Source organism: Dermacentor albipictus, unplaced genomic scaffold, assembly GCF_038994185.2.
Source record: "Dermacentor albipictus isolate Rhodes 1998 colony unplaced genomic scaffold, USDA_Dalb.pri_finalv2 scaffold_30, whole genome shotgun sequence".
Lineage (NCBI taxonomy): Eukaryota > Metazoa > Arthropoda > Arachnida > Ixodida > Ixodidae > Dermacentor > Dermacentor albipictus.
This window is the reverse complement of record NW_027225584.1, coordinates 13,252-40,629: the sequence shown is the minus strand read 5'-3', so window position 1 is coordinate 40,629 and position 27,378 is coordinate 13,252. Positions and strand designations below refer to the sequence as shown.

At 45.3% G+C, this 27,378-nt stretch overlaps 1 protein-coding gene across 1 annotated transcript; it reads right to left on the bottom strand.

Annotated features, from left to right (window-relative positions):
- LOC135908425 (uncharacterized) lies at nucleotides 1-26,630 on the bottom strand. Its single transcript, XM_065440201.1, has 4 exons — nucleotides 26,593-26,630; nucleotides 17,776-17,942; nucleotides 13,159-13,515; nucleotides 1-4,139 (listed from the first exon to the last, which is right to left on the bottom strand). The coding sequence occupies exons 2-4, from the start codon at nucleotides 17,940-17,942 to the stop codon at nucleotides 3,851-3,853; spliced, it is 813 nt and encodes a 270-aa protein (XP_065296273.1). The 5' UTR covers nucleotides 26,593-26,630; the 3' UTR covers nucleotides 1-3,850.
- Nucleotides 26,631-27,378: the final 748 nt, after the last annotated feature.

Genomic DNA, 27,378 nt, shown 5'->3' with positions numbered 1-27,378 from the left:
TACAATTAAAAAGCAATTTTATTTGTGTGCAAAACAGTGACAAGTCAATACATAAAAATAGCTTGGATTCATACTAAAACATGAATGACATGATGCAGTTAAATAGAGAATTATGGTATGACTAGAATTGCTATACAACAGTACAACAGGTCTTTCCAATGAGATCAAGAGACAGGATGTAAGGGGCTGTGCAGCGAGAGGGAGGATTTATTTGAAAGATGGCACAGGGTGTCTACCAAGTTAACATTTCCAAATTCCCTGAGTTTTCCAGGTTTTCCCTGAGCACCTTTGCGAAATTCCCTGAATGAGCCAGACCTTTGTTTTATGTCAAGACAGGCTGACACCACGTTGCCCGATGCTGTCACTCTCTAGTAAGCATGCTGAAACAAAAAAATGACTTAATCCAGTTTGAATAGTAAGGAGTAATATATATTTTATTTAAAAAGAAAACAGAAGGAAGGTGTTAGTAAAATGCACTGCGAAAGAAATGGTAAAGCCCATTCCAAGTTGAGTCGAACATTTTCAAATACGGATGAAAAGGAGATGCATACATAAGTAAATATTTTTTTAATATCAGCTATTTCTATCAACTGATAGCAAGCTCATCTGTATGAGGTCCTGAACTTTGTCACAACTAAGGTTCTCTCTCAGCAGCTGGGAAGTCAACCTCAACTGTCCTGATATACTCTCAGCCCGTACACAACATCTCAATGTTGGGTTTCACTGCGTAAACAATTTATTTTGGTTTGGATGAGGGACACCTGTGTCTCAGCATCAGCCATCACTTAGTTTTTTTAGCTCAAGCTCCTTCAAAAAGGTGGCGGCACCCTTCCTTTCCCGTTAATTCCTCAGTGCGTCGGTCCTTTCTGTTCTCATCCTCCTTCTACCACGCTTTGACCACATGTATCATCTGAAGCATCCTCTTGGTCAGTTGTACAGTCAACATTTGATTTCTTGGGACTTCCGAGGGGCCGCAAAAAAAAATTGAAAAAAACGGGCAGTCTGAAAAAAATTAATGCATGTCTTTAACTGCCTTTAAGGGCTAAAATTACCACAGGCACGTCTCAAAAAATTGGAGGACGCTTAAGCTTCGCCTTCAAGAGTGGGACGCGACAGCGTTCCCGTCGACCCGCCAAGGGGTATAAGACAATGCGCTACGGCACAGCGATCACTTACGATGCGCCCCGCATCGGACTTAGCGCCCACCTATCACGCGGTGAGCGTCGAGCAACGCAGCGTTCGGCGCGGCAACGAAACGTGCGCCTGAGCGAACGGAACGAACCAAAGAACTCGGTGTCTCGGAGGGGAAACGATCTACGCCAGCCAAACGTCGTGATCGGCACGGGCAGAGAGATAGATAGTAATCTAAACCGGGAGCACGGCGAAGCGTCGTCAGGGGAGAGGGAGTCCCGCGACGCGCCTGGCAGCGGTCCCAATGCGCGCGCGGCGCGCCTCCTGTCGGGGCAGCGCCGTACATTGAGAGGAGGGGGGTCTTCTGTGTTTGCCGCAAGATGGCTCTGCGTGTGCGGAAAGCGCAGAAGAAATGCAGCGGAAACGCACTTCGCAACTCGTGTAATTGTGACTTCTGTACGTTACATGTTCATAATTACCGATATACACCACAGTATAACTTTCCACGGCTCGTTTCGAAGGCAACACCGCATTCACTAGAGGCGCGTTTGCACCGCTTGGAAGCATCGAACTCGTGGCTGAGTGGTAGCGTCTCCGTCTCACTCCGGAGACCCTGGTTCGATTCCCACCGGGCCAATCTTGGAAGTTGCTTTTTATTTATGAAGCGCCTGCCGTGATTTATCGCTCACGGTCAACGCCGCAAACGCCGACACCGACGACACCGGCTTTTCTGCGACACGAGCTCCTTAACGCTATCGCGTTAAAAGCTCTGAAGGCCTGCCAGTACGCTTTTAAGGCATATCAGGGCTTGTACTGTGACAGAAGACGACATGCACGCATGTGTAATTAAGTAATGTATACTGTGTCCCGCGACAATTGCCCCCTTCCCACGCTTGTTATGCTTCACCGCCTAACACTACTGTACCGAGGCGAAGCTAACTTTCGCAGACTGGCATTACGCAACGCGCTGTGCTCTGCGAGCTTCAAAGCCAATCGCTAGGATTACAAAGGCGGAGTCGGTGCCATTGGTGATAGCGGCGAATTCTTTCAATGAAAAACACGGCACCGCACGGCAAGGAGCTTAATAGCGAACATAGAAGCAGGTAGGCCTGACGTTGCCGCGGTGGTGGTTACGGATTTGCCTGCGAGAGTGCCGCTGCTTCGAGGCGGCGAGATAATCAAAATAGCGGCGGTGGCGGCTTTGATTAATGCCATTTCAGACCTGCAGTCGGGGCAATATACATTGACTATATGGAGTACGTGGTGGTGCCGCAAAACCGTGCAAATTATCGGGCGTCTATAAAATCGGTCGTTAACTACTCTGGCAATACATCGTGCCGATGACACGGCGTCAATGACGATTCGTTGCGATTCCTCTGTTACTGGAGCCAGCATTAACACGACTTTCGTTCCCTTTCAATAAAGTTACAGCTAATTTTCCCTGATGGAAGCACAAATTCCCTGAGTTTTCCCTGAGTTTTTCCAGACTGTTCAAATTCCCTGAGAATTCCCGGTTTTCCCGGTTGGTAGACACCCTGTGGCACAGAGGTTGGCTTCAGCTAGGCTGCTCTAGCCTGCAACTCTGCATGGAGAAGGGGTGGGGGGGGAGGTGTAAAAGTTTGATGATGATGACATAAAAGAATAGGCATGCAAGATGGCAGAAGTAAGTTCAATATTCTGTTGCCTTGTAATACACACACCTCGTAAAAGCGAAACGGTGGAAAATGCATCTTTAAAAACTCCCAAGGAAACCCTTATGAACACCTAAAAGGCTCTTCCGTTCCTTCCCACAAGGACACCACGTAGGTCTTGCATACTATAGAACATCACATCAAGCTGTGAAAGAGCTGATGCAAATGCCACAGCTCACTGCCAATGCCAGAAGTGCATGCATCTTCGATGATAATTGCAAGGATGACATTTGGAATACCAAAAAGCATGGCACCCCATTTGGGTTGCTTGGTGACTTCACGACAATGAAGGAAGGATGTCGGACTGAACTGGAAGTTCTGAATGCCTGCGAGATGAAAAACGGAAGACAGCCAAGAGAGCCGCAGCCTGGCGGGGCTGGAGCTCTGCCATGAATATTATTTTTAGCTGAGGAAGTCAGCTTTTCGTCCAAGATGTTGAAGCCATGACGGTATTACCTTTTGAGAACTGGCACGGTGGTGTTTGACACCGGTGTAAGTGCTGTTTATATCTTTTCGTTTGTCATTTAAATATTCCTGGGCATTGTCCTATTGGCTACTTGCAGAACCGTCAACAACGCAGTTCTGCAATTGTGGGAGTAGTCAGTGAAACAGACATGCCAGGCAACAATACATGCTTGCGCATTTACGTGTTTCCACAAAGTTTCTTGTGCACTCCTTTAAAGCTGAGCATGTACCAAAGGCCGATTAAACACACTTATTGCATGTCACGTACTGCCAAATTCATGCAATGGCATTGTTTCATGGCAGATTGAGTGACCGGAAGTCTGGTAAAATCGTTGGCTGGGCCTGTTGGAAGATGGCGGACACAATGGCAGCAAGCAAACGGACACACGCAGAAGGGAAAAGAAGCAGATTAAAACCGTGCTGGTGCTTTTGTGCTAGCCAGTCCCAGTTGCAGTCTATATGCACCAATTGCCTGCCCCCCCTCCCCATTCACAAAGAACTCTCATACTGCAAACTTTATACACCCACGCTCTCTCCTGTCTCGACGAGGTGCTCCATCACCATCACTCTTCCTTGAGGTCGGGGAGTGGGTCGCCCAAGACTGCTCGTTCTGCGATGGACAGGAGGTACTTAAAGAGCCCGGTCACCACCGTGGTCTTGTGCACCTGCATTGTCCCCTCGTGGTCCAACAAAAACAGGTTGAGGAAGCACACGCTGCGCAGGGGAAACTCCTCGTAGCGATGGGGCAGCACGTGCTTCGACAAGTGCTTGCAGAGGGCGAGCAGGAAATTCGTCCCGTCCTCCACCGTGACGCTCCTTGAGGGTGGCGACAGCTGGCCAAGCACTTCCGCACTGCGGGAGCACCATAGAATAACGAGACGTCACTGTCTGTGAGACGAGCATCGATTGCAAGCAAGCCCCGTGCTTGTTAACAAAGGGACACGGTGGAGAAGAAAAAGAAAGAAGAGTGCACGGCTATGCCACCGACATAACTTTTCCTTCGCAGGCCTGTTAGCCTAAAAATTTGAAAAATACTACTACATTTGAAGCCGAAAAGTACTAAGATGTCATGAAAAATATTAAAGCTTCTTGTATGACTCAACCTAATGACTAGTTATTAAAAAAAAATCGGGCTTTGTTCAAAACAAGAGTGCTGCGAATAGGCACTCTCTAGAGTCACAGCTAGTGTGATCTGCGCCCCAGACACATGAAAATATTCACAGAGTTTATTAATGAAATATTTATGAAATGGTAGCAGATATCTCAGTTGCCATTGTGCGCTGTGCATGGTGTTAGAATAGGTTAGGTGTGCGAACGAGTCTCGCCGGGGCGGCGCGCCGCCGCTCGTAGTGTGCCCGTCCTCCGGCAGGCGGCGCGCCAAACTTGGGGCCTTCGGCGCAGCGCCCATTAACAATCGGGTAGTGCGAACGCGCGCTTGCTGGCTCCTTGCAATATATTATGAGGGCCAATTCAGCCTTAGCCGTAATAAACCTAACAGCTTGTAGTGTTTTATATTAAATGCTTGTCGTGAAAATCGCAGGCCACCAAAGAGCTGTTCACTCGTACGCACTAAAGGTTAGAATTGGCGCGAGCTGTAACAGCAGCTATTCTGTGATACGTCTCAGTCTTCCTAATATTTTGTCCTTATATTAAGTTATAATGTGAGCGATGTTGCGTCAAATTATGCAAAACACTGTCTGTGAAACTGCCGACAGAGGACTTCTGGAAGTTGGCGTCCGGAAACGAATTTCTTGTGTTTTCGTTTGCAGCTGTTATGTGCGCTCGTTTCCGCGTAGGTTTCGGGCGCTGAATGTTGCTTTCATGCTTTGAAAAAAAAAACACAATGCTGCATCACCATTTATTTCACACACATATCTGCAGTCACAAAAGAGGCCAGCTATTACAGGTTTTGCGTAAAATTTGGGAGAGCTTCCGTAACCGCTTTTTCGCATCAGATACGGCTACATTGCGCTACCTTCTGTTTAGTTTACACAAAAATAGGTGGCATAAAAATACAGACAAGTAAAAAATCATTTGTTAAACAAGTTTAGCAAGCTTCCGCAGCTGCTGTGTTTTGTTTTTTGCATCAGCTTTTCTTTGCTTGCAGACTTGCCGCATTCTCATTGCTATATAGTGATGCAGAAGACATGCCATCATTTCTTCTTTGTGTTCCAAACAAGGAAAAGAAAAATGGTAGCTTTCTAGCATGCTTTCTACTGTCAATTCATAGACATTTCTGTGAAAAGTTTACTTCTGAAATTCAGTCTCGGCTGCTTGCAGTAGGTGGAAGATGGTCCTACTGGGGTGTAACAGTCCACCTCAAGTTTTGCAGTGAACTAGGGCACTTTCTTTTAGAGACTGTGCAGCAGCTTCTCCAACAAGGCATTCTCTACATTTAGAGCATGTTGTACTCTTCATAAGTTTTCGACACATAAAACCAGCAAGGTAATAAATTATACAGTCAATAACCTCTGGCTCTGTGCATACATGATCAAAAACTTCTTCACACTCAGCTTCCGCGTCCACTAAGCCATCCAGTTTTTGTTTTAGTTGCTGAAGTTGGGTCTTTTCTTCATTGTCAACCTTAAAAGCAAGCTTAATATCAGTCAGTGTTAGTGCATGTGTATTATCGGCGGTTTGCACTTCGCAATTGCCAAACTTTGGCGGCTTGAGCAAACTATACACTGAGAGCATGTTATACAATTGCAGGAATGTGGGCATAGAGGGGTGGTCATTTTGGCCACCTGCTTGGCGGATAATTCCGAAGAAGCGTTCAAGCACGTCCTGATTGAACTTTCCCGACAAGACATACCTGAACCCACACTCCTTGAGCAAATACCGAGAGAGTTCCAGTGCTGATAAAATTGATACGCGCAGTCCCTCTGCGGTCTGCTCGGTTAGGCAATTTTTACGGGAAATCTTTTCAGATAATACATCTTGCCCCCACTTGTTGAGCCAATACAGTGAAGATGCTAAAACGCGTAGATCTTTGCTCCTTACAGTGATGCCTTCTCGCGGGCAGTTTCGATTGAGCGCGTCAAACAGGTCATTGAGTTTCATGGTAAACTCCATCGTACCTTTCACACTTTGTAATCCTTGCGTGCCTCTCCTCGAATAAAACTCCAGCCCTTTTGCTACACTCCGGCTGAACAACTGCGTCGCAAGCTTAACGCGCATTTTTTCAGTGTTTGTTGGATTAATATGGGAAAATGTTAATTTAGGACAGACACGCGCCAGGCCGGGTTGCTTCGAGTCTTCTACAAACAATCTGTCATAGTGGTCCCAGTGCACCCGTTCACCAGTGACAATCAAAATCTTTTGTCGATGCAAGTGGTTACGCACACATTTCAGGAGGTGAGGCACATCGGAAAAAACAAAAACATTGCGCTTGTTGTCAACAGGATGAGTAAAAAAGTGTTTAGTGTGCCGAAGAGCCCCACTCACTCCGAACTCTTTCCACATTAAGCGATTAGTAGCTGCTCCATCACACACAATTCCATCCACCAACGCGCCAGCTTCCTCCAGGAGAACGATCGCTTTTAGTATGAGCTGTGCAAGTTTGGTGCCTTTTGTAGGACCCTTGCTCGCAAAGACAGCAACTGGCTGCGAGTAATGGTCCCCAAATGCTCGGAATGTGAACACCAGTCCATGGTCGGCGAGGTCATCGCTGGTCGTCGCACTGTCACCAAAATCGCTGAATCCACAATAAGTCATTGACTTTGAGTGCACTCTCATCTCTTTCCTTACTTGCATTTCGTCTAACACTAAAATCCCGTGTTGCTGAAACTCGTCCTTGGTGGCCATTTTTTTCTTAAATGCCGCAAAAAATCGTGTGTCAAATCCGCATTTCACCCTCACCAAACTTAAATACTTTCGAACTGTTGTGACACAGGGAAGCGGTAGAACGTCATTTTCTCGGAGGAAGGAATACGCCGATGGGCTGCGAATGTGCAGCAACAGACACAGCAAAAGCCAGTCTTCTGTGTAGCGCCGGCTCTTTTTATTTGCGAGTTTGGCAGCTGCCAAGCACTCTTTCACTGCCGTCAGCTGTATTCCTGGTAGCTCAGCTTCGGAAAGCTTCGCTTCAATGTCTTTTGCAGAAATTGTCTGCAGGCGCTCACGAGCTTGCTTAAGCTCGGCAGTGAGCATCTTCAGCCGGTTGCAAAGGCGATTCTTTGATCTTTTGAGGGAATAGTTAGCACGCCTGAGCGCTGCAAGTTTTTCACGGTTTTGCAATTTTTTCGCGGAGAAACAAGCACCACTGGAATTCAACTTCCGTTGCTTCTCCATTAGCCTATTCCGGCGAATTCGGAATGTGTTTGAGAGGCTGAAGCGCTTCTGGCAAACCGATTCACCGGCACTGAGGATTAGTGGACATTTCTTGTGGCGCCATTTATCATCAGAATCGAGAAACGCACTTTGCGGCTCAGCCTCAGGATACTCTTTCACGCTAGGTCCTGCAGTACAAAGCCTTACTTTGTCTACATGCTCCAAAATAGTATTAACGTCCTCCAAAGATCTCACAGAGATTGCACATTTTAAATCCTCCAAAGAAAAAACTTTGCCCATCACCACTACTCTCACCTCCATTTTGTCATCAATTTCGACAACCTTGGCAGCCACCAGAGAAGCAGCAGGGCAGATGCCGCCCCACGAGTACGTTGCTTCATTCATGTCTGATGCGGTCATGTCGCCCGTTGATGCAGTACGTGAGGTAAACGACCGCAACTGGCTGGCAGATCTCTTGGAGCGTTTTAGTTGAAGAAAGACAACACTTTTAACTTCGTCCGTTTCGAGCCGGTGAAAACCCCAGCATTTAGACGGTAGGCACGAGAGTGGAGGGTTTTCGAACAAGCTTGCGAATGCTGTGATCACCGCTGTTGCTGAGCTGCAATCGGATTCTTCTTCAACTGCTGTCACGTTGCACGCCTCAGCGGTATTCGGAGAGGAGCGCATGCTAGTTTCTTCTGACACTTGTACACAAGGTTTGGCGGTCCTCATTTTTTTCGCTTCTAGCGGTTGCCTTTCGGCGGTTGCCTTTCGGCGGGTCGTTTTCTGCTTCTTGGAGTCTTCGAAAGGTAAGCAGGGCAGTCAGGGAATTTCGTCGGCACCGCGTCCTTTGCCAACAACGCGCGTCGCGGGACGCTTTGCAGCACATGCCCATTGTACTCTGCCGTCCAGGTTTTGGACACAAGACTGGGCTCAAAATGTCTCTCGCAAACGTAATCGGTTGTTTGTAGAGCTCGGTCCTTTCTTGGTATGGCACGCCGCCACTGCTGCAGTCGTTCGTCGTCTTTCGGCGCCGAAAAAAGCGAAAACCTTTCCTTGCAGGATTTGTAGCCCGTATTGCAGCGTGGCACAAAACACTTCTTCCCCATCACGCGAACGCAGAATCCGCCATAAACGAAGAAAATGATGGAGCGTGGATATCAGCGAAAGGCACCGTGCACGTGCAAGAGAGAAAAACGACGCGCACGACAGAAGACGAGAACTGACACGTTCCTTACGGCAACACATGGGCTCTCAGCCACCTAAAGCCCAGCCGCCCCTACAGCCCCCAACCACCCCGCGCCATCTCTCGGCGGCCGGCGGAAATTCGTTCCTCGCTCTCGTCAGTTGCTCTCCGCCGCGGGAGGGCCCGTTCACACACCTAACCTATTCTAACACCATGGCGCTGTGACTATGAGCTGGGTGGCTAGCTATGCTGTGGGCAAGTTCAAATAGTCGACTGGGTTGATAAAAGTAGGCTCTGAAATATTGATCGATGACTGCAGTTGCATTCTTCCTAAATCAGTTTTGCCCTGCATTAAATGCAAATAAAAAATGTTAACGCTATTCGTGTGATTATGAAAATTGTAAAAAGCTAGAACAATCAGGCAAGTTATGATAAGGCGTTAAAAATTTGCAGGTGTGCCTTCACTACTTGCCACTTTGAACAGCAACCTTTGTCAGGTAACCTTTGAAAACACATCTGTTAATATGGCTTTGCTAGAAAATTCATGCCAGCATAGTGCTGTGCCTTTTTGCTTTTGGCAGCAAACTTGATGGCAGCACCGCAGCAGTCTCGTGATGGCACAAAAATGCATGTCACACCGCATGTTGGAAACTTTCTCGTATCTTCACAAACACTCTTGGAAACTACTTGATTTGCTCAATTATGACATGCATCCAATTTTCATGGCCGAAAATTATAACAAGTAATGACTCTGATTGTCATTTACCATTTTTTTTTTCGTAGTAAGAGAGACAGTGCAATGGAGATTTGCTAAGGCTTGGAAAAAGGTAAATTTACTGTATCCCAGCTACATTGAAGTGGGCGTCATTCACTATAGCTCTTGGAGGCCTCCTCATCGCTAGGAACAGCCCACAGCATCCCATATTCAGTGCCGCCTGTGGCAGTAGGGATACTGGATTTCTTAAAAGCCTTGCAGACATGAAGGAAGAACATAAACTACCTATAGGAGTGAGCATTATGTCATGCGGCCAGCCTTGCCAAGCGAACTCTCTGTGAAGCCATTCTCTTCGCTTTTTCCTTCACAGTGCTGGCCCATGACGTGACCTCCCGGACTCGGCGTATTGGCTCAGAATGTTTGGTTCCCGGTATCTTTTAATCAATGTGCACTTGTTCGGCTGCCCTGCCGTAGCTCTGCCAGTAGAGTGGGAGCAGTAAAACCTACCAAGCTCTGTTACATGGCGATCACGTGTTGTTCGGCTCCAACCATGTAGCGCAATGCCCCCTCCCTGCTTGCAGGCCACAGACCCAGGGGTACTGATGCCCCCCGAAATGATCACTGTGGCTAATATACTTTCCAGCATGACTTCCACATATGTCATTATGTGTTTATACTATCAATATGTCAGTGATTTGTTTGATCCACATATGAAAATAGGCGAACAGAAATCTTTCAACATGGCCACCGTTCTTACCGCAAAGCCCCTCCTGAAAGTAATTCCTGGTTGTGGCCCTGCATGGAATCCTAACAAACTTACAGAGCAGGCACAAAGCTACACCAGCATTAGCAGCAGCAGTGACGTGTGGATTGGAGTGAACAACAGAATTTTCAAATGTCAATGCAGTTTTGGTTTGTAGTGAAAGATGCCATCTTATAGTAAATTTTTCCTGAAAAAAAGAAAGTGCACATTGGAATCGAGCAAGTAGGGTATTGCCGCTCATACGTAAAGGTGGGTTCCTCTATTCAATCTGAAACAAGCTTCTTGGTGCACGTGCGAGAAGATTCTTCCACTAGTAAACTCGAAGCAGGTTCGCATTTTCTACTGGCTGTTCAGACCCCTTGCTCCACAACAGATCACAAGGATCCCCGCCATCACATGGGTTTGACTGGAAGTTTTAAAGTGTGCCAAGTTCTGCCTGCTGCAATCCGAGTGTTATCCGAGCATTCTCTCAAGGATTCAGGAAGAGAGAGTTGTAAGTAAAATTTAAGTCTATTCTTCATTGATGTCTAATAGCCCAGTCACACTGGGTCACTTTTGACCATGATCAATCCCAATAGGGATCGGTTTCTCAATTGCGAATGGTTTCCTTTCGCAGCTTGCACAAAGAAGCCAACCAAGACTGTGAAATTCAACCCCCATTGGACTCTCTCGTGATCAAAAGTGTCTGTGTGACACCAGTGTAAAGGAGTGAAATAAAAATGAAAACAGTGGGAAAATGAGTGAAACGTCAGTCCGGGTGACAGAGCGATTTGTCTTCGCCATGATGATGGCGACTACCTTTGTCAAAATATTGCCTTTGTGCTAAGGCTTCCCTCTTTCAGCCAGTGTTGTTCATCAACGTCTGCTACTTTCCCCATGGAAATTTTTACTGATTAGTACGTACCTTCATCAAACACTGCGAGGGAGACACACAAGAGAGCAGATCGCACACAAGTGCCGTTCTCTTATACATCTGTTCTTGTGTACTTCTTGCATAAGTCCATTCTCTTACGCATACCTTCCTCACGCTGTCTGAAGAATGTGCAGCAAAATGCACCAGGCACTGCAATCAAGTTAAGTGAACATCAATGGCTACGACAGGGAATAAGAAGGGGCTAGTTAGTGATGCATATTCAAGCAACTACAGCGCTAAAACCAATGAAGGACGAATGATGTGGGATAGACACAAGCACTATCTTCTAACCAAAGGTTTTATGTTCAGTTCCACAGATACGAGGTGTGAAAAAAAAATGAGACTGGTCCAATAAACTACTGTACTTACAGAATCAGTTCTCTATGACATTATCACCTTCAAGGTAGACCCCTTGAGCATTCACACATTTCTGCATACGGTGCTGCTATTGCTGGTAACAGTTCTGGAACGAGGTTTTTGGAAGGCCCTTCAGGGGATTCTCCGTTTTTTGCCTGAACCTCTTCAACTGAGGTAAAATGGGTTCCCTTTAAGCAAGATTTACCTTTAGGAAATAAAAAAAACTCGCATGGAGCCAAATCTAGTGAATAAGGAGGATGCCCCGTCACAGTAATGTTTTGGCAGGTCAGAAACTGCTTGACAGATAGGGCCGTGTGAGCGGGTGCATTGTCCTGGTGCAACAGCCGTCTATTACTCCACAACTGTGACCTTTTTTTCCCCAAGTCGTTTTAGTACTTCTATGTAGTAGTGTTGATTAAGTCTGACCACTGGGAACCCATTCAATCATTACAATTCTGTTAATGTCGAAGAAGACAATTAACATTGGCTTGAATTTTTATTTTGACATGCGTGCTTTTTTGGGTCTTGAGGATCCTGGAGACTTCCACTGCATTGACTGGCGCTTACGTTCTGGGTCATAGGTAAAAATCCATGTCTCATCACATGTTACCACAGATTCCAACAAATTTGGCTTGTTTGCAATGCGTTCTAACATGTCCACACACACGTCTTTACGGCATTGTTTTTGGTCATCGGACAGAACTTTTGCGCAACCTTTGCACAAATCTTCCTCATGTGTAATTCGTCCGTTAAAATGCGCCGAACAGCTTCCCTATCCAAGTTAACCAACTGCACCACTGCACGAACACTTAATCTTCGGTCACCACGGATCACACCACAAACTTTGGCAATGTTTTGGTCTGTAATCGCTGACCTTGGGTGCCCAGCACGTTCATAATCTTCTACACTGTCCCTTCCCCCTGAAAACCGGTTATGCCATTCAAACACACGTGCACGAGACAAAGTTTCATCTCCATAAGCCTCGGTTAACATTTGAAGTGTTCCCGTGGCTGATTTCTTACATTTCACAAGAACCTTGATGTTGATTCGCTGTTCGGTTTTTACATCAGACATTTTTCCGGCAGAATGCAGGTGCACGCATTCACTCAATGACACAGCACTTCCAAGTAGCATGATCAGTTCCATCGAAACTGGCCACATGAATAGAGGAGGTGTGTGGGATGACGTCAGCAAAACAGTTGTTGCCAACTCCACTCCTTTTTCAAGCTACACACTTAGTCTTGTTTTTTTTGTGTCACACCTCATATATATGAAAAAAGTTTATGAAAATTCATGAACAGATGGGTGCCACTCGCAGACACATAGACAACAAAGGAACAGCAATGGAAATCACAGCCTATAAAGGCAGAACAGGCCATATTTGTACATATTCATCTGTGAAACTGAGAATGAACCTTTAGCTGAAGGTCAGTTATGCCAGTGTCTGTCCTCTGTCATTAGTCCTTTGTTGGTTTCTGCACTGTAGTTGCTTGGCAATGGCTTTAGGCAGCAAAGAAAAAGCAGACGAGAAGACAAGGGCCAGATGTGTGTTGTCTCTGTTTTTTTTGTTTGCTTTGCTTTGCTGCCTGTAGGGATAAAACTGCACCAACTTGCCCCCCCCCTCCCCCTAAAAAAAAAAAAACGCATTTCAAGTCACTGTCTGCGCACCTGAAGCCCATAGTGACGCCGTCCATGTTCAGTTCCAGGCAGCACATTGAGGGGTCCTCAGGCTCGAGGAAGGAGAGGCCCCACACTGCGACCATGGACAGGTGCCATGGGGCCAGCTGTAGAGCACGTAGGGCGACTCCAAAGCTGTTTCCCAGCTCATAGGCCATGAGACTTCGTGCATTCACTGACCCCGCTAGGAACACCAGCGAGATCTTCTCCCCGCTGTGCACCAGCCCTGCAGTGTGAGGCTTCCGGGCGCCCGCACTTGCCACGCAGAAGACTGCCTCCTCGCCCTGCCTCTCATGGCCACCGAGCACGTTGCACGGCCGTAACAGAAGACGTGGCTTGCGCCCTTTGCTGGAAACAAGAAACGCTTGTTTCGATTGTGCCCACGGAGCTTCTACACCTGCCTCAACAAGACAGCTTTGAAGAAATAAACAAACAACAAACAAATTGGAACTATGAAATGTGCTTTATGGGGAGCATGTGTGGCCATTTCCTTCCACGCACTCACGTCGACGGGATTTCACGTTGTGGACGCGTCAAGAGCCGGAGGGTCCGAGCAGGAAATTTGCACTACGCCTCCTCCCGGTTGCCCCGTTGCTCTCGCTATATGCACTCCCCTTCTCCCAGACTCGTGGGAAAGGGAATAGGATCCCCAAAGATATATATTTTCAATTGTTCATTGTGCTAGGTGCATTCTAGTAGTAGTTACTCATATTCTGTAATCTTGTTTGTTCAGTTCCGCAATATTCCTGTGCACAATAGGCTATATCATTTTATACAGTACTATCATTCTTGTTGTACTGGTATCACATTGTATTATTTTTTGTCTTAGCAAAGTTATTTTCTATGATTCATTATTTCATGTAGTATTTCGTTTTTTTTTCCTTCTTGACGTTTACTTTCTTACTCTGCTGCTGAATAATGTTATTGTTTTATGTACCACCTGACCCGACATCCTTTTAGGCTCTTGTGCTTTGGGAGTTGCTTCTGTATCTTCATTTATGGATTAAGCTTATAGCTCAATAAAACCTGATTCTGAATCGACTCATGAGGAAGACATTCCGCTTGCCAAAGTAAAAAACATAAAGCGTTCCCGACGGAGAATTTAGTAAGATTAAGCAAAATTTTCCCAACTAATATGGGCGTGCCTGTCCGTGTAGCAACTCGCCACCGTCTTTGCACCACATCTCGTGGGAATGCCAAAATAAACCGCCAAGTTTAAATACCTACTTAGCTAGGTATAATCTAACACACTGCAGCAATGAGAGGCACAACTCACCAGCTCAGACCCAAAGGTGCAGAAGGCTCTTCAAGGTCACATTCGGCTGGCGGCAGAAGCCAGTGGAGCCCTGGACTTGGGGCCCCACCCATCAAGCTCCTGAACCCGTCCCCCTTTCCCCAATTCAGTAAAGTTATTTCTCTCTCTCTTTGGCTTCCTGACCTTGGACCTGAGCAAGGGCCTCATGTGAACCTTACGGATACCTTCCACAACTTGTGAGTGACCTCATTGCCAGACATAACGTGCAACGGGGCAAGCCTATTCATCACATTTTTACACAATGGACCTCCCCTCTGCAGGCGTTCTGTATTGCTCGCGGGAGCAAACATTGTTTGAGCAGATGCCGCTGGTTGCCTTATCGTCCAAACCCAACATGGCTGCGATTAACCCACACTACGGGTTGGGGACTACTACGGAACGACTGTGTGTGGCTAGATGTGGAGCTTGCCTTCAACCCTAGCCGCACGCATAGCGTAACCCCACAGCTTAAACAGTGTTACGACGTTTCCATCTTGGTAGAAAACTGTATAGCTTTACGGAAAACACGGACTGCGCTTGTCCATGTTTTCATTCTTGTCCCTATTCGTTTGCGCCATTCTTTCTTGAGAAAACTTTACAGTGGTTTTGCTCATCAGGCCTGTACGTGGACCTTTTCATCGGGCGAAGAGGATAAGGCGCACGGCGAGCCTTTCCTCCTCTCTGGCTTGGGCGACTGGGCACGGCACTGCTTGAAAGTATTGCTGTCCCATGTTGCGGAACGATTTCGGAATGTTTTAGATCGCACTATGTGAAATTTACGCAATACCAGTTCATATAGGGTCGTCAGGGAAGCCTTTCGGTGCATTGGTAGCTACAGTACGTGGAAATATGTCTTGGTGGTGGAAAAATGTGACACACATAACCAGCCGCGGTGTACGCGCATTATCAGACACGGTGTGTGTATGTGTTGTGAACTATTTTGCTTATATTGGTTTTAATTCAACAAAGAAAACTGGTTTCTCTGTATTACCAGCATTAAATGATATATCAGCTGACTGTCTGGTCGCTTGGCGTAGGGAGTAAAACATAAGAGCGCATGCTCGTGCACGGCCAACCTAAGGCAACCACGAAACATCTAAGCGGCAGGCGCTATCAAATATTTGTGATGCACCGGCATCGTTCTCGCGCATTTCAAGTCTAGTAGGCTTAAAATTACTATGTCTACGTTATCCTTCCTGCATGAGGCCGATGACACTGCTCAACACGGCGATCACTGCGGTTGGTGAACCAGCATGATACATATATAAGCTGCATGCTTCGGCATTGCCTTTTTGGCCTGTATACAGCCATAATATATGAGCGGGATCGCATAAAAAGAATGCGATGGCTATCTTTGAGGACAAAATTTCCATTATACATGTGAGTGCATCGTAGAGAACGGAACGAACACAACCGAAAAAAGAATTCGATTATCATCCTCTTTCCCGAAAAAGCAAGAGAAAGTGGGCTAACTGCCGCAATACGACCTCGCATAGTCACGCGGCACAACGTTTTTAGACATATAACCGCTGATGCCGTATTGTTGGACCATGCACTATATCTGTAATCCAGCACCTTATAGCTACAACTGCTTGGGATGCTCGCGCAGTTCTAAAACGGTCAGGTATGCTGCTATTACTAGCCAAAACTATTTTATTGAAGGGTGAAAACCTCATCCATTGAACTAAGTAGTCACGCAACGTAACCTGCAGCAAACAGTTTGAACACTTGTCAAAGGATAACCGCACAGCTCCTATCGTTGCAGTTCGGTACCCACACTGTTATTGTTGTCGCATATGTTTCATTTCTCCTAAACCGCAGCTCAGAACTAGAAGATAATACTGCAATAAGGTCACATTAGTGAATGGAACATTCAGAAATACACAATTTATCTCTGAGGCTGATTGTAGGCTCACATACATGCGCGCACACATCGCGCTGCATGCTCCGTCCGCCTCTATGCCAGCAGAAAACCGGCCATACCGACTTAAACCACTTCCGTACGTCTCACAGAATCGTTAAGCGCGTAGAAGACTCACGTCATGCTAAATATACCGCGCGAGCGCGAAAAGAAACACCAGAAACTATCTCCGAACGTATACCTGCCATGCAAAACGGAGCGCTCGCCCAAGCCAGCATGCCGAATGTCCATAGATAGCGCCACTGCGTAGAAATATGGTGGCGCCCATGAAAAAACGGTGTATACAGTTGTAACTGCTTTTAACTCGCTGCAGTGATGTGTCGGGCCCCATCCAATGTGCGAAAGTATCCGTTCTGGTCAGATGTCGACTAGTGCCTGATGAGCGCATGCTCACGTTCACCAGTTTCACAGAAACACCACACAACATTGTGGAAACTAGAGCATGTAACAGACAGTTTTGGATTAGTAGTGCGAGGTTGTGAGCTTCTTCAAGTAGTAAGTGAAGTTTGCAATGTCTCCCGACGAGGGCAGCACTTTTCTTCCTTCTCTCACGCTTGAAAAGATCTTTACCGTGAAGCGCCGACAGGATGGCAGCGTTTTATGGACAAAATTCACTTAATTTCATTAACTCAGAAGATAATTTTAGTGCCCTGGATGAATATATTTCACCTTCAGACAGTCCGCAAACATCCTCGGATGGGAGCAGTTTAGAAGAAAGCGACTGCGAGGGCCCTACAGGCCTGCAGTGCGAATTTTCCTCCACCAAGAGAGTGCTTTGAGTGCTACCACATGTACAGTGTTGAAGTACTATCTAAAGCCTCAGGAATAAGTAAATTTTCTGAAATGTAACTTAACATGTGTGCATTTACCTACAAAGTTTTCTGCGTGGCGTATAAATGCATAAAATGGCCCTTGACTGCAATTACCACCAATTGGGTAACTGCATGTGACCGCAAAAGGCTAAGGTAAATATTTTTTAAATCTTTATTATCCTGAGATATTGTGCTGTGAAGATGCAGACATATGGTCATTGCTTATTTTGAATATGAGGTTTATTTCAGTTTATCTCAGTTGGTTCTAACTTTACGCACATTTCCTTTCCTTGATTTTCAGGAAAATAATGTGAAAAGTCACTTCCATATTTTGCTAAATTCTCCACAGTTCACACAAAATAGTTGGCACTCAGAATAGTGCGTTGCTGGGTGTCAAAGTCAAAGTCTAGCAACTATTCTACGTTAGACACAGAGCAATATAAGGTTGGTCTAATTAGATTTTCTGAATCATGCTGAAGCCATTGCTACCACTGATACGTGGTGAAATTCTGTGCACAGCAGGCGAAAGTGCTGCTTTCATATTTTACTACTGTGCACGGTGTCAAGCTGGTGGGTCCTACCTGTCTGGAAGGTCTGACAACAAGCCTTGCATTATCGCCTTGAGTTTGGCAAGACTGAATTCCCACAGGGGCAGCCCATAATAGCAGCTCCACGTATTGGTCCGCAGCAGCCGTAACGCCAGGTCATCGTTGCCACTTGGCATACTGGGGGGCTTTTCAGCTGCCATCTGTGTCAGGCCACCGGAAAAAAAAGTTAGACATGGTAAGTTCAAAGTTAAACTTCTGCTTGCCTCACAGGGCAGAGGAGCCATCACGGGCTGTATTCTCAAACAACCACTTTCAAGGGTACGACCACCTTCGCAAGATTTTGAGCAACCTGGCAAAAGAAGCATCTAAGTGTCTGACAGTATTCCTGCCACTATGCAAACATAGAAACTTTGGCGCAGGGCTAGAAATGGTGTGGGCTGTATATGGCGATGTGTCTTAAGCCAAGTCACGCACAATCTCATGAAAGCGATCACGTCACCGAAAGTGAACGCCTGAGATTAGTGCCCTCGCATTCGGTGTAGCGTGTGGCCTCCCTCCCAAGCACTGACAGAGTCCAATGCCGCTTAGCTTCAGTGATCGAACTAAAGCTGGCAGCTTCAGCACGCCATGACTGATGGCCACGCCGCGGGATGAATGTGCTAGTGTACCGTGCTTTAAACAGTAACTTGCATTGCCTGTTTGAAGCCATCAAAAGAACCCTTAAACATACTTTGTGAAAGGCATGGAATGCTTTTAGTATGCATACCTATGCGATTAGAAGAGTAGCAGTGGGCTCGCTGGTAATCCACTGTTGTTGCGAAGATGTATAGTGCAAAGCAGTAAACAAACACGAGTGCTATAGAGATGAGGATTATTGTTACATGCACAATATTTATGCTGGTAAACAAAAATAGAGTAAGCAGAAAAACCAGCTAAAGACAACTACAGGAATCAAAGAAAGAAAGAAAGAAAAGTGAAGATACAAAATCATCCCAACTGTCAACTGTACATGCAGGTACCCTTCAAAAAACTATGTTCCTTATAAGACAGAGAAAGTGTTGGCAGAACCAATCTCACGATGACTGTTGACGGCAATGCATTTAGCATTGAATCAATATAGAAACACAACATACTGCCACTGTCAAAACTAGTTATGTATGAGGCGTGTGCTGCAGTGGGATTCCGCTTTTGCGCTTTCCTAATAACACTCGGTGCCATCTAGCAGTGCCACCAGGGAGTCTGCGCACGGCCTTCCAAATGCATGGCGTGCCACACTGACAAACACTTCCTGCGGCGACTGGGCTCCTCTCTCATGCTTCTTTCTGGTCACGTTGCAGCACCTAGTGGCACTGCCGAGAAGTTTGCGTGTGACCTTCAAGACGAGAAGCATGTCGTGCCGGTGCCTGCGAATGCTGAAAATTGTTCCCTGGCTTGCCACACACTCAGTGGCACATACTCAGTGTATTTGTGGTGCAGCCTGCTAAAAAGTTGCGTTGCTGTCCTTGAGGAAACCTTGTGACGTGGGTTCTATTTTGCCCAGCATTGGAGAAATTTAAATGATCTTTTTTGTCATAGTAGAGTGGCACGTTCCCCCAGTGGCACATACCTATACTCCATCTCACAAGTCCTTTGCAGCACTGCCGAAGGTACGAGGCATACACAGGCAATAACTTTGCGCAGCGGAATGTAGTTCTGGGCATAACTGTCTAATTACTGGCGGGGTGAGAGATTTTTGTTTTTGCTTAGTAAATCAATCGTTACAGCGACAGGTGACATATCAGGGCCTTTGAATGCACCTCGTGCACCTTAAATTCAGGCGCCTTTAATTAATTCATTAATTCACCATTAATTCACCAAGGACTGAAGTGAGGATGTCCTCTGTCTCCATTGTTGTTGATCCTTTATGTTAAGGGCATAGAAAGATAACTAAACAACAGTAAATTAGGGCTTGATTTATTTTGCATATATGAGAGCCAAAGGGTGCAACAGAAGGTCCCTGGACTGATGTATGCAGACGACATAGTGCTACTAGTGGACAATGTCAAAGATCTAGAGAGACTAGTGAATATGCGTGGTAACACAGTCACACATCTGGGCCTTAGGCTTAGTGCAGATAAATCTGGAATTACGGTATGATCTTTAATGAAGAGATGGGTAATTATGGGGTACGAATTCAACAGCAAGTCATGCCCATAGTACGGAAAATTAAATGACGAACAAATAGCGCAAATACCTGCCGGCATAGAGGAAGCAATAGAGAAACATCCCATGGAAAGATGGGATTATAATCAGTTAGAACTACTCATTAGTACAAAAATAAAATAAGTAAAAGGATTACACTGCTGGAGAGGAAAGAGGAAGCCACGAAGTTGGTGGAATAAGGAAATTAGAGAGGCCATCGAACAACGACGGCTGGCATCACGGGAACACAGCGAAGCAAAGAGGGCGCAGTTATCTGAAGAGGAAATAGGCCGAAAATGGGAATCTTATCGACAAAAGAAACAACAAGTGCAGGTCCTCGTCCAGGCTAAAATAAAGCAGTATTCTGATCACTGGCTGGCTGAAGTTCGCGATGCAACTAAAGGGGGGTAAAGAAAATTCTGGAACCATATAAGCTGGCTGGGTAAAGCGAATCACAGAAAGCAGGAACAGATTCACGATGCCAAGGGAAATTGTTTAGAGGGAGATGACGCTGTGAACTACATTGGTTCAGTTATAGCAGAGTCATTTAGGAAAGACGATAGGGTAATCACCCCACATGAGGGGGCAACACAGGATAGCATAATAGAAAACAGCTTAGGATTGACCAATCTAAACTGGAAAAAGGCAGAAGTAAATGTTCCAAAATGCACGTCCGCAGGGATAGACGAAATTTCAATCAAGTTAATTAATCAACTTGGCCCAAGAAGCAAGGAATCGCTGATAAAAGCATTGGAGGCAGTCATAACAAATAAGCAAATTCCGTACAGCTGGAAACAGAGTAAAATCAATTTGATTTATAAAGGGAAAGGTGATACGAACAACATAATATCCTTCCGACAATTACGATAACATCAGTTATATATAGGCTGGCGATGCAGGCGGTGAAATTAAAAATGCAGTCATGGGTAGAAAGTAATACAATACTCCGAGAACTTCAGAACGGGTTCAGAAGTGGTAGGCGCTCAGATGATAGCCTGTTCGAGCTTACCCAGTGCATAGAAATAGCTAAGGCGGAAAATAGACCTCTGTATTTAGCCTTCCTGGACATAAGCGGTGCACATGACAACGTGAACAGGGAACTCCTGTGGAGCATATTAAAAGATGAAGGTATCAGTCATGAGGTAATTGATTTTCTACAGGAAATATATCGAGAAATTAATGTTGAAATAACATGGGAAGGAATTAAGAGTACGACAACCGTCGAGGTACACAAAGGATTAAGGCAAGGTTGTCCTCTATCACTGCTGCTGTTCATGATGGAAAAAATGTTACAACGAAGCAATCTAGGGTATAATCTGTTGTACAGATTAGGTGGAAAGGATGTTGAGCAATGACTACCGGGTTTAATGTATGCAAACGACATTGTACTGTTAGCAGGGAGCCAGGAAGATTTGCAAACTCTGGTTAATTACTGTGGAGACGAAGGACACAGTTCAGGCTTCAGTTTTAGTTCAGCTAAGTCCAGTGGGATGTTTTTCAATGATACAACTGATCAGGAGCTTACAATACAAGGCCATGAAATACCCCAAGTGGCCGAATACACATATCTCGGGGTATGGATAAACAAAGGGCAGAGGTACACGGAAAAGCACAAACAGTCTCTCATAGCAAAAGGGCGAAGAGATGCCGGGATAATGAAGCATAGGGCATTGTGGGGGTACAACAGGTATGAGGTACAGAGAGGTATTTGGAAGGGATTAATGGTACCGGGGCTTACTTTCGGGAATGCGGTCCTGCGTTTAAGGGCAGAGGTTCAGTCGAGGCTAGAAGTAAATTAGAGAGCTGTGGGAAGATTAGCACTAGGTGCCCACAGGAAAACCACAAACGAAGCAGTACAGGGGGATATGGGCTGGGCATCATTCGAAGCACGGGAAGCTCAGAGTAAAATCCTATATGAAAAACACCTAAGGAAATTGGATGATAACAGGTGGGTAGCTGAGGTATTTAAATACCTATACAGAAAGAGCGTTGACTCACAATGGTGGAAAAGAACTAGGAAGCTAACCAGTAAGTATGCCAGACACGAGAACAAAGAAAGACAGAGCATTAAACAACAGGTTAAAAATGCCGAAGGTAAAAATTGGATAAATTCAATGGAAAAGAAGCATAGTGTGGAACTATATCGATACTGGAAACAGCAGATCAGGAAGGAAGCATTTTATGATAACTCAAGAGGTAAAGCCCTACCCTTTGAAGCTAGGTAAGGATGTCTTAGAACGCGGAGCTATAAAAAAGAAATTTAACGAAGAAGAAGACACATGTACTGTGCGTGGTAAATATGTAGAAACAATAGAACACCTCATACTAAAATGTGATGGTATCCATCCCGATGTCGATGCGGGCACAGTCACGCTTCCTGAGGCCCTAGAGTTGAGAGATAACAATAGTCATGTAAATAAATATGCAGTGGAAATTAGCAAAAGGAGATTGGAGGATTGGTGGCTGAAAAGCAAAGAGGTGATAGAAGGTTAAAAGGGTAGGAAGACGTAATTAAAGAAAATTGCGAATACTAATAACACACAACAAAGGTAAACAAAAATAAAAAGCTGAGCATGGTGGCAACTGCCATCACTCCATTTCAGAGGGGATGCTCCTACCTTCCGTCCATCCAAATGATTGGATACCTACACCCTGAAGCACTGAAAATGCTCCTATCACTTTTCAATGCCATGTGGGTGGCTGGGTATATTCCGTCCTCGTGGAAAGAATCCACAGTCTTCCCGATACTTAAACAATGCAAAGACCCGTCCTTAGCCAGCAGCTACAGGCTAATAGCACTAACAAGCTGTCTGTGCAAGCTGTATGAAAAAATTATAAACCGGCACTTAATCTCTTTTCTAGAAAATAGCAAAAGACTAGACCCCTTCTAGTATGGGTTTCGAGAAGGTAGATCGACAATACACCACCTCGTTCGCATCGAGGCGAACATCAGAGATGCGTTAATATATGAGCAGCTTTTATTTTCGGTATTTCTAGATTTAGAGAAAGCATACGATACAACATGGCGCTTCGGAATTTTGCGAGATCTTTCCACGATGGGGTTCAAAGGAGATATGTTAAACACAGTGAAAAGCTACTTATCCAACTGCACGTTTCGTGTGAGAGTGGGCAATACTTTATCTAGAACATTCACCCAGGAGACTAGGGTGCTGCAAGGGGGTGTGCTTAGTTGCACACTGTTTACTGTAAAGATGAACTCCCTGTATACAGTCACACCCCGCGCAATGTTTTATTTTGAGTATGTCGATGACATACAGATAGGTTTAAAATCGTGTAACATTGCGATCTGTGAACGACAGATGCAGCTAACATTAAACAAATGATCTAAATGGGAGAATGCAAATGGTTTTCAAATAAATTTCCCCAAAGTATGTGTATACTCTTTTCAAACAAAAGAGGCATAACACTAGTCCCAAAACTCACCATCAACCGAAAGCAACTATCTGTGAGCAATGAACACAAATTCTTCGGAATCATTCTAGACTCTAAGCTTACTTTCATCCCCCAACTCAAATATCTGAAGGCCAAATGTTTGAAGACGATGAATATTTTAAAAATTCTGTCTCGCAAAACATGGGGAAGTGATCGAAAATGTCTCCTGAACTTGTACAGGAGCCTTGTCCATTCTCGTCTTGGCTATGATGCTATAATCTAGCATTCTGCAACGCTGAACGCGCTAAAGATCCTAGACCCTGTGCACCACCTAGGTATCCGCCTAGCGACTGGTGCTTTCAGAACAAGCCCTGTAGAAAGTTTCTATGCAGAATCAAACAAGTGGTCCCTCCGTCTAGAGAGGTCATATTCCGGCTTCACATATCCTCTGAAAGTAAACTCGAATCAAAGTAAACTCGATTCCTGAACATCCTTGTTACACAACTGTAAACTATGTGTCCTGTGCCACACTTCTTAATAATCGGCCTACAGCCAGGCAGCCCTTCTCGCTCCGTGTAAGGAATCTTGGTGAAGAAATGTGTGTCCCACTTGCAGAACACCATCTAATGCTTCCAGTGAAGCTGTCACCGCCGTGGCAGTGGCAGCTTGTGGTATGTGACATGTCATTTATTGAAGTCAGTAAGCGTACTCCAGAGATGCACATTCGAATGCACTTTCTTGAGCTTCGGTCGAAGTACTGCTGCCCAGAGTTTTACAGTGATGCATCTAAATCACAAGCCGGTGTTTCTTATGCAGCAATTGGTCTGTCCTTTTCGGACTCTGGCATTCTGCATCGCAAACAAGTATCTTTGCGGCTGAAACCTATGCAGTATTATCCGCTGTGAAACACATAAAACAATTAAAACTAAAGAAGTGAATTATATATACTGACTCTCTGAGCGTTGTTAAGGCATTAGGATCGCTAAAAAAGCACAAGAATCCAGTAATTAATAATCTTTATACACTCTTGTGCACTGTTTATGCATGTAATCAACGTGTCATTATATGCTGGGTGCCAGGGCACAGAGGCATCGAGGGTAATGTGCTCGCTGACAAAATCGCCACATCCACAGCACGAAAAGATATAAACTCTTCTATAGCTGTTCCCACCATAGATTTGAGACCTTTTATTCGCAAGAAATTAGAAGATTATTGGCAACGCTTGTGGGACTCCCAAACCTCGAATAAACTTCACTTAATCAGGCCACATTTAAGCACCTCCCCATCTATAATAAAATTACAAGAAACCGATGTTGCATTCTGTCGACTAAGAATTGGACACACATACAGTACACACAATTTCTTGCTGATTGGTGATGAACCTCCTACATGTGGTAGACGTGGTAAAAGACTGATGGTAATCCATGTCCTTGTGGAATGTAGGGAAACAGAATGCGAGAGGAAAAAGCACTTTCCCTTAGCGTATCAACACCATATTCCATTACATCCAGCCCAATTTCTCAGCATGAACGCATTATTCGACACCAAATCAGTTTTAAATGATTTACATGACATTCTTACACTGCACATTATCCGACCAAATGTTACGTAGTACAGCTTCTTACCAGAGGCTGCTGCTGCTGCGCTCGTTACATTCAGCATTGCACGTGTCTCCAGGCCCTTGCATTCAAGGGCTCTGTTGAAGCATCAGTGCTGCGTTCACTACATGTTCTGTTACATCATCCGCGCGTAACAAGACAGTGCCATAGTTCACATCTATGGTCATTGTCATTGTTTTAATACTTTATATTTTACGCAATCTAGAGCGACTGATTTTAGGCCGATTTGCAGCCATGCCACATCCACCAGTCGAAGTACATTTCTCCATTTCACGAACAATTCATCGAAAACCGATCACCACGTGTATGGCGCTCTTTGGCCATATCTGGCCCTTGCGCCATAAAACTACACGCATCAATCAATCGCCTACCACGGACTATGGTACCTATTCCATGCCTCCATAATCAACTTCTTGTGGACTATGGACATCACCACTTCCGATTCATAGAGGGTGGGCTGCTATGTCCCGCTACTGTGAGCACCATTGTTCGCTGTTTGGAACCGCACATGGAGACCACCCTCGCCTGCTCTGGCTACAGAGGTTCAAGTGACTGTATCTAGTATCCTGAACGCAAAGCGAACCATCTGCAGCCACCTAGTAGTGCTCTTCCTATATAGAGCTAAAGAAAGAGTTTCTAAAAGACATAACAGTGACATGGAGGGAGGTCAGGCAGAAATGACGTCAACTCCCTAGCACAGGTCATTCAAACTGAGGAGCAGCAATGGGTCCTTTGGTGGCAAATTTCTACACAACAAAGTGATATATTGGCACAAAGAAAACAATAGTATACTTCTAGACTAACACTCAGTCGATCTAGCCCAACATAATATAGTCTTATAGTGTCTCTTTAAACTCGCCTCCTAGGCAAGAGGAGTTACTTGTATTTCATGGTCACCCTCCAAATCACTGAGCGAGCCCAATGTGACACGCCAAAAAGAGATACATTCAGTGCAATATGGCTGATGGCCATTTTATGGAATGAATGCACTAAGTTAAGTGTTCTGATGAGAAAGACTAGTACTGTGTTCACAAGAGTGTTTTGGTGGGCTAGTTGGTGCACATTTATAGCATAATTATCAGCACAAAAAGAATTCTTTTACTCGCCAAAAATTTCTTTTGGCAAATTTGCCTACCTATTGTGCTGCCTGCAAGTGTGAGGCACATTTTTTTTTTTTTGAATGCAACTAACCTTATCAAATTTGGTGCAGTGATTGCTGAGAAAGACGCTTTTTCTTTTCCCATGTATGTATATATGGGAGCCGGCTGCACATATTTTGATTCCGTCAGCAATACGAGAAACAAAACGTGAGTAAAACAAAATCAACATTCAACAAAACATATAATCAACGCAGCGGCTCAAACTGCTACATTAAACGCCAAATCACGTCGCGGTCTTTTTTTTTTTTTATCGTAGGTAAACGAAGACACGAACAATTGAACGCGCGCAATTTGAGAGGAACGCTGAGCGTTAACAGAAAGCATGGGTCCGGGTCGAAAAAGTTCTGATAATACAGAAGAGTGGCATAGTTTTAGGAACCAGTGCTGTGACAGGTGGAAGTACTTACAATTAGCAGCAGCTGTACTAAGCAGGCGAAGCAATAAGCGCGATTTCAGCGTTATTTTATACACCCTAACTATGGCTCTAGCCACAATACCTGTTCCAGCGTTTTAGTGTGATTTGTTCCCAACAGCCCAGCCATAGATCAAAGAACAACGTTAGAGAATCTAAACTGTACCTTCCGCAGTGGTTCGACGCCTGATGGCGCTGCTGAAACAAAAAACGGAAATGCGCTTTTTTTTTTTTTAGAGCATTATTCATTATGGCCGTTTTTCGCCGGTCGTGAACGCAGGCCACGACGCAGGCCCTCTATGCGCAGGCCCCGCGCCATAGAGTTAGTAGAACGACTCCCTGCACAAGGTAGCCACCCTACCCATAGAGTTTCCTACAAGAATTACACCCTACCCGCGCACTCTCAAGTTCACCAAATGGCCACAGAGGGCGAAAAATCAACCAAGGCGTGTTTCAGCGTAAGCGCGCAAGTGGAGCTACTGTAATTTGGTCGCATACTTTATATTATTCTTTTTGAGCTAGGGGCGCTGAACATGCTAAATTTTTTACTTTACACAAACCTTTGACATAAACAATCGAGGTGTCTAAGAATGTTTTTTTAGCTCAGGCAAATAGGCAGTTGATTTTTTTTTTTAATTTGATTGTTGAAGCTGCTTTTCAGTCATAGGGTAAAGGTTTTTGTACTTGATTAACCACCGATACCCATACATACCAATAATCGATGTGTTTCCTGGCCGTTGGCGTTCGAATACTACGGCGGTAAAACATTTTCGAAAGCATGCTGGTTTCGTCTGCGAGTCATTACATAAACTTGCTGTAACAAGGTCTACTCTTGGCAAAGAATAGTGCCTCATTTTGTTTAGGCGTTGAT

Bases quoted from the DNA above. Each gene is read 5' to 3' on its own strand.
- LOC135908425 (XM_065440201.1), bottom strand. From the start codon at position 17,942: ATGGCAGCTGAAAAGCCCCCCAGTATGCCAAGTGGCAACGATGACCTG. The intron at 13,516-17,775 runs GTAGGACCCACC...TCTTGTTTCCAG, and splicing joins TTGTCAGACCTTCCAGACAG to CAAAGGGCGCAAGCCACGTC. The intron at 4,140-13,158 runs GTGCGCAGACAG...GTGCTCCCGCAG, and splicing joins GGCGTCACTATGGGCTTCAG to TGCGGAAGTGCTTGGCCAGC.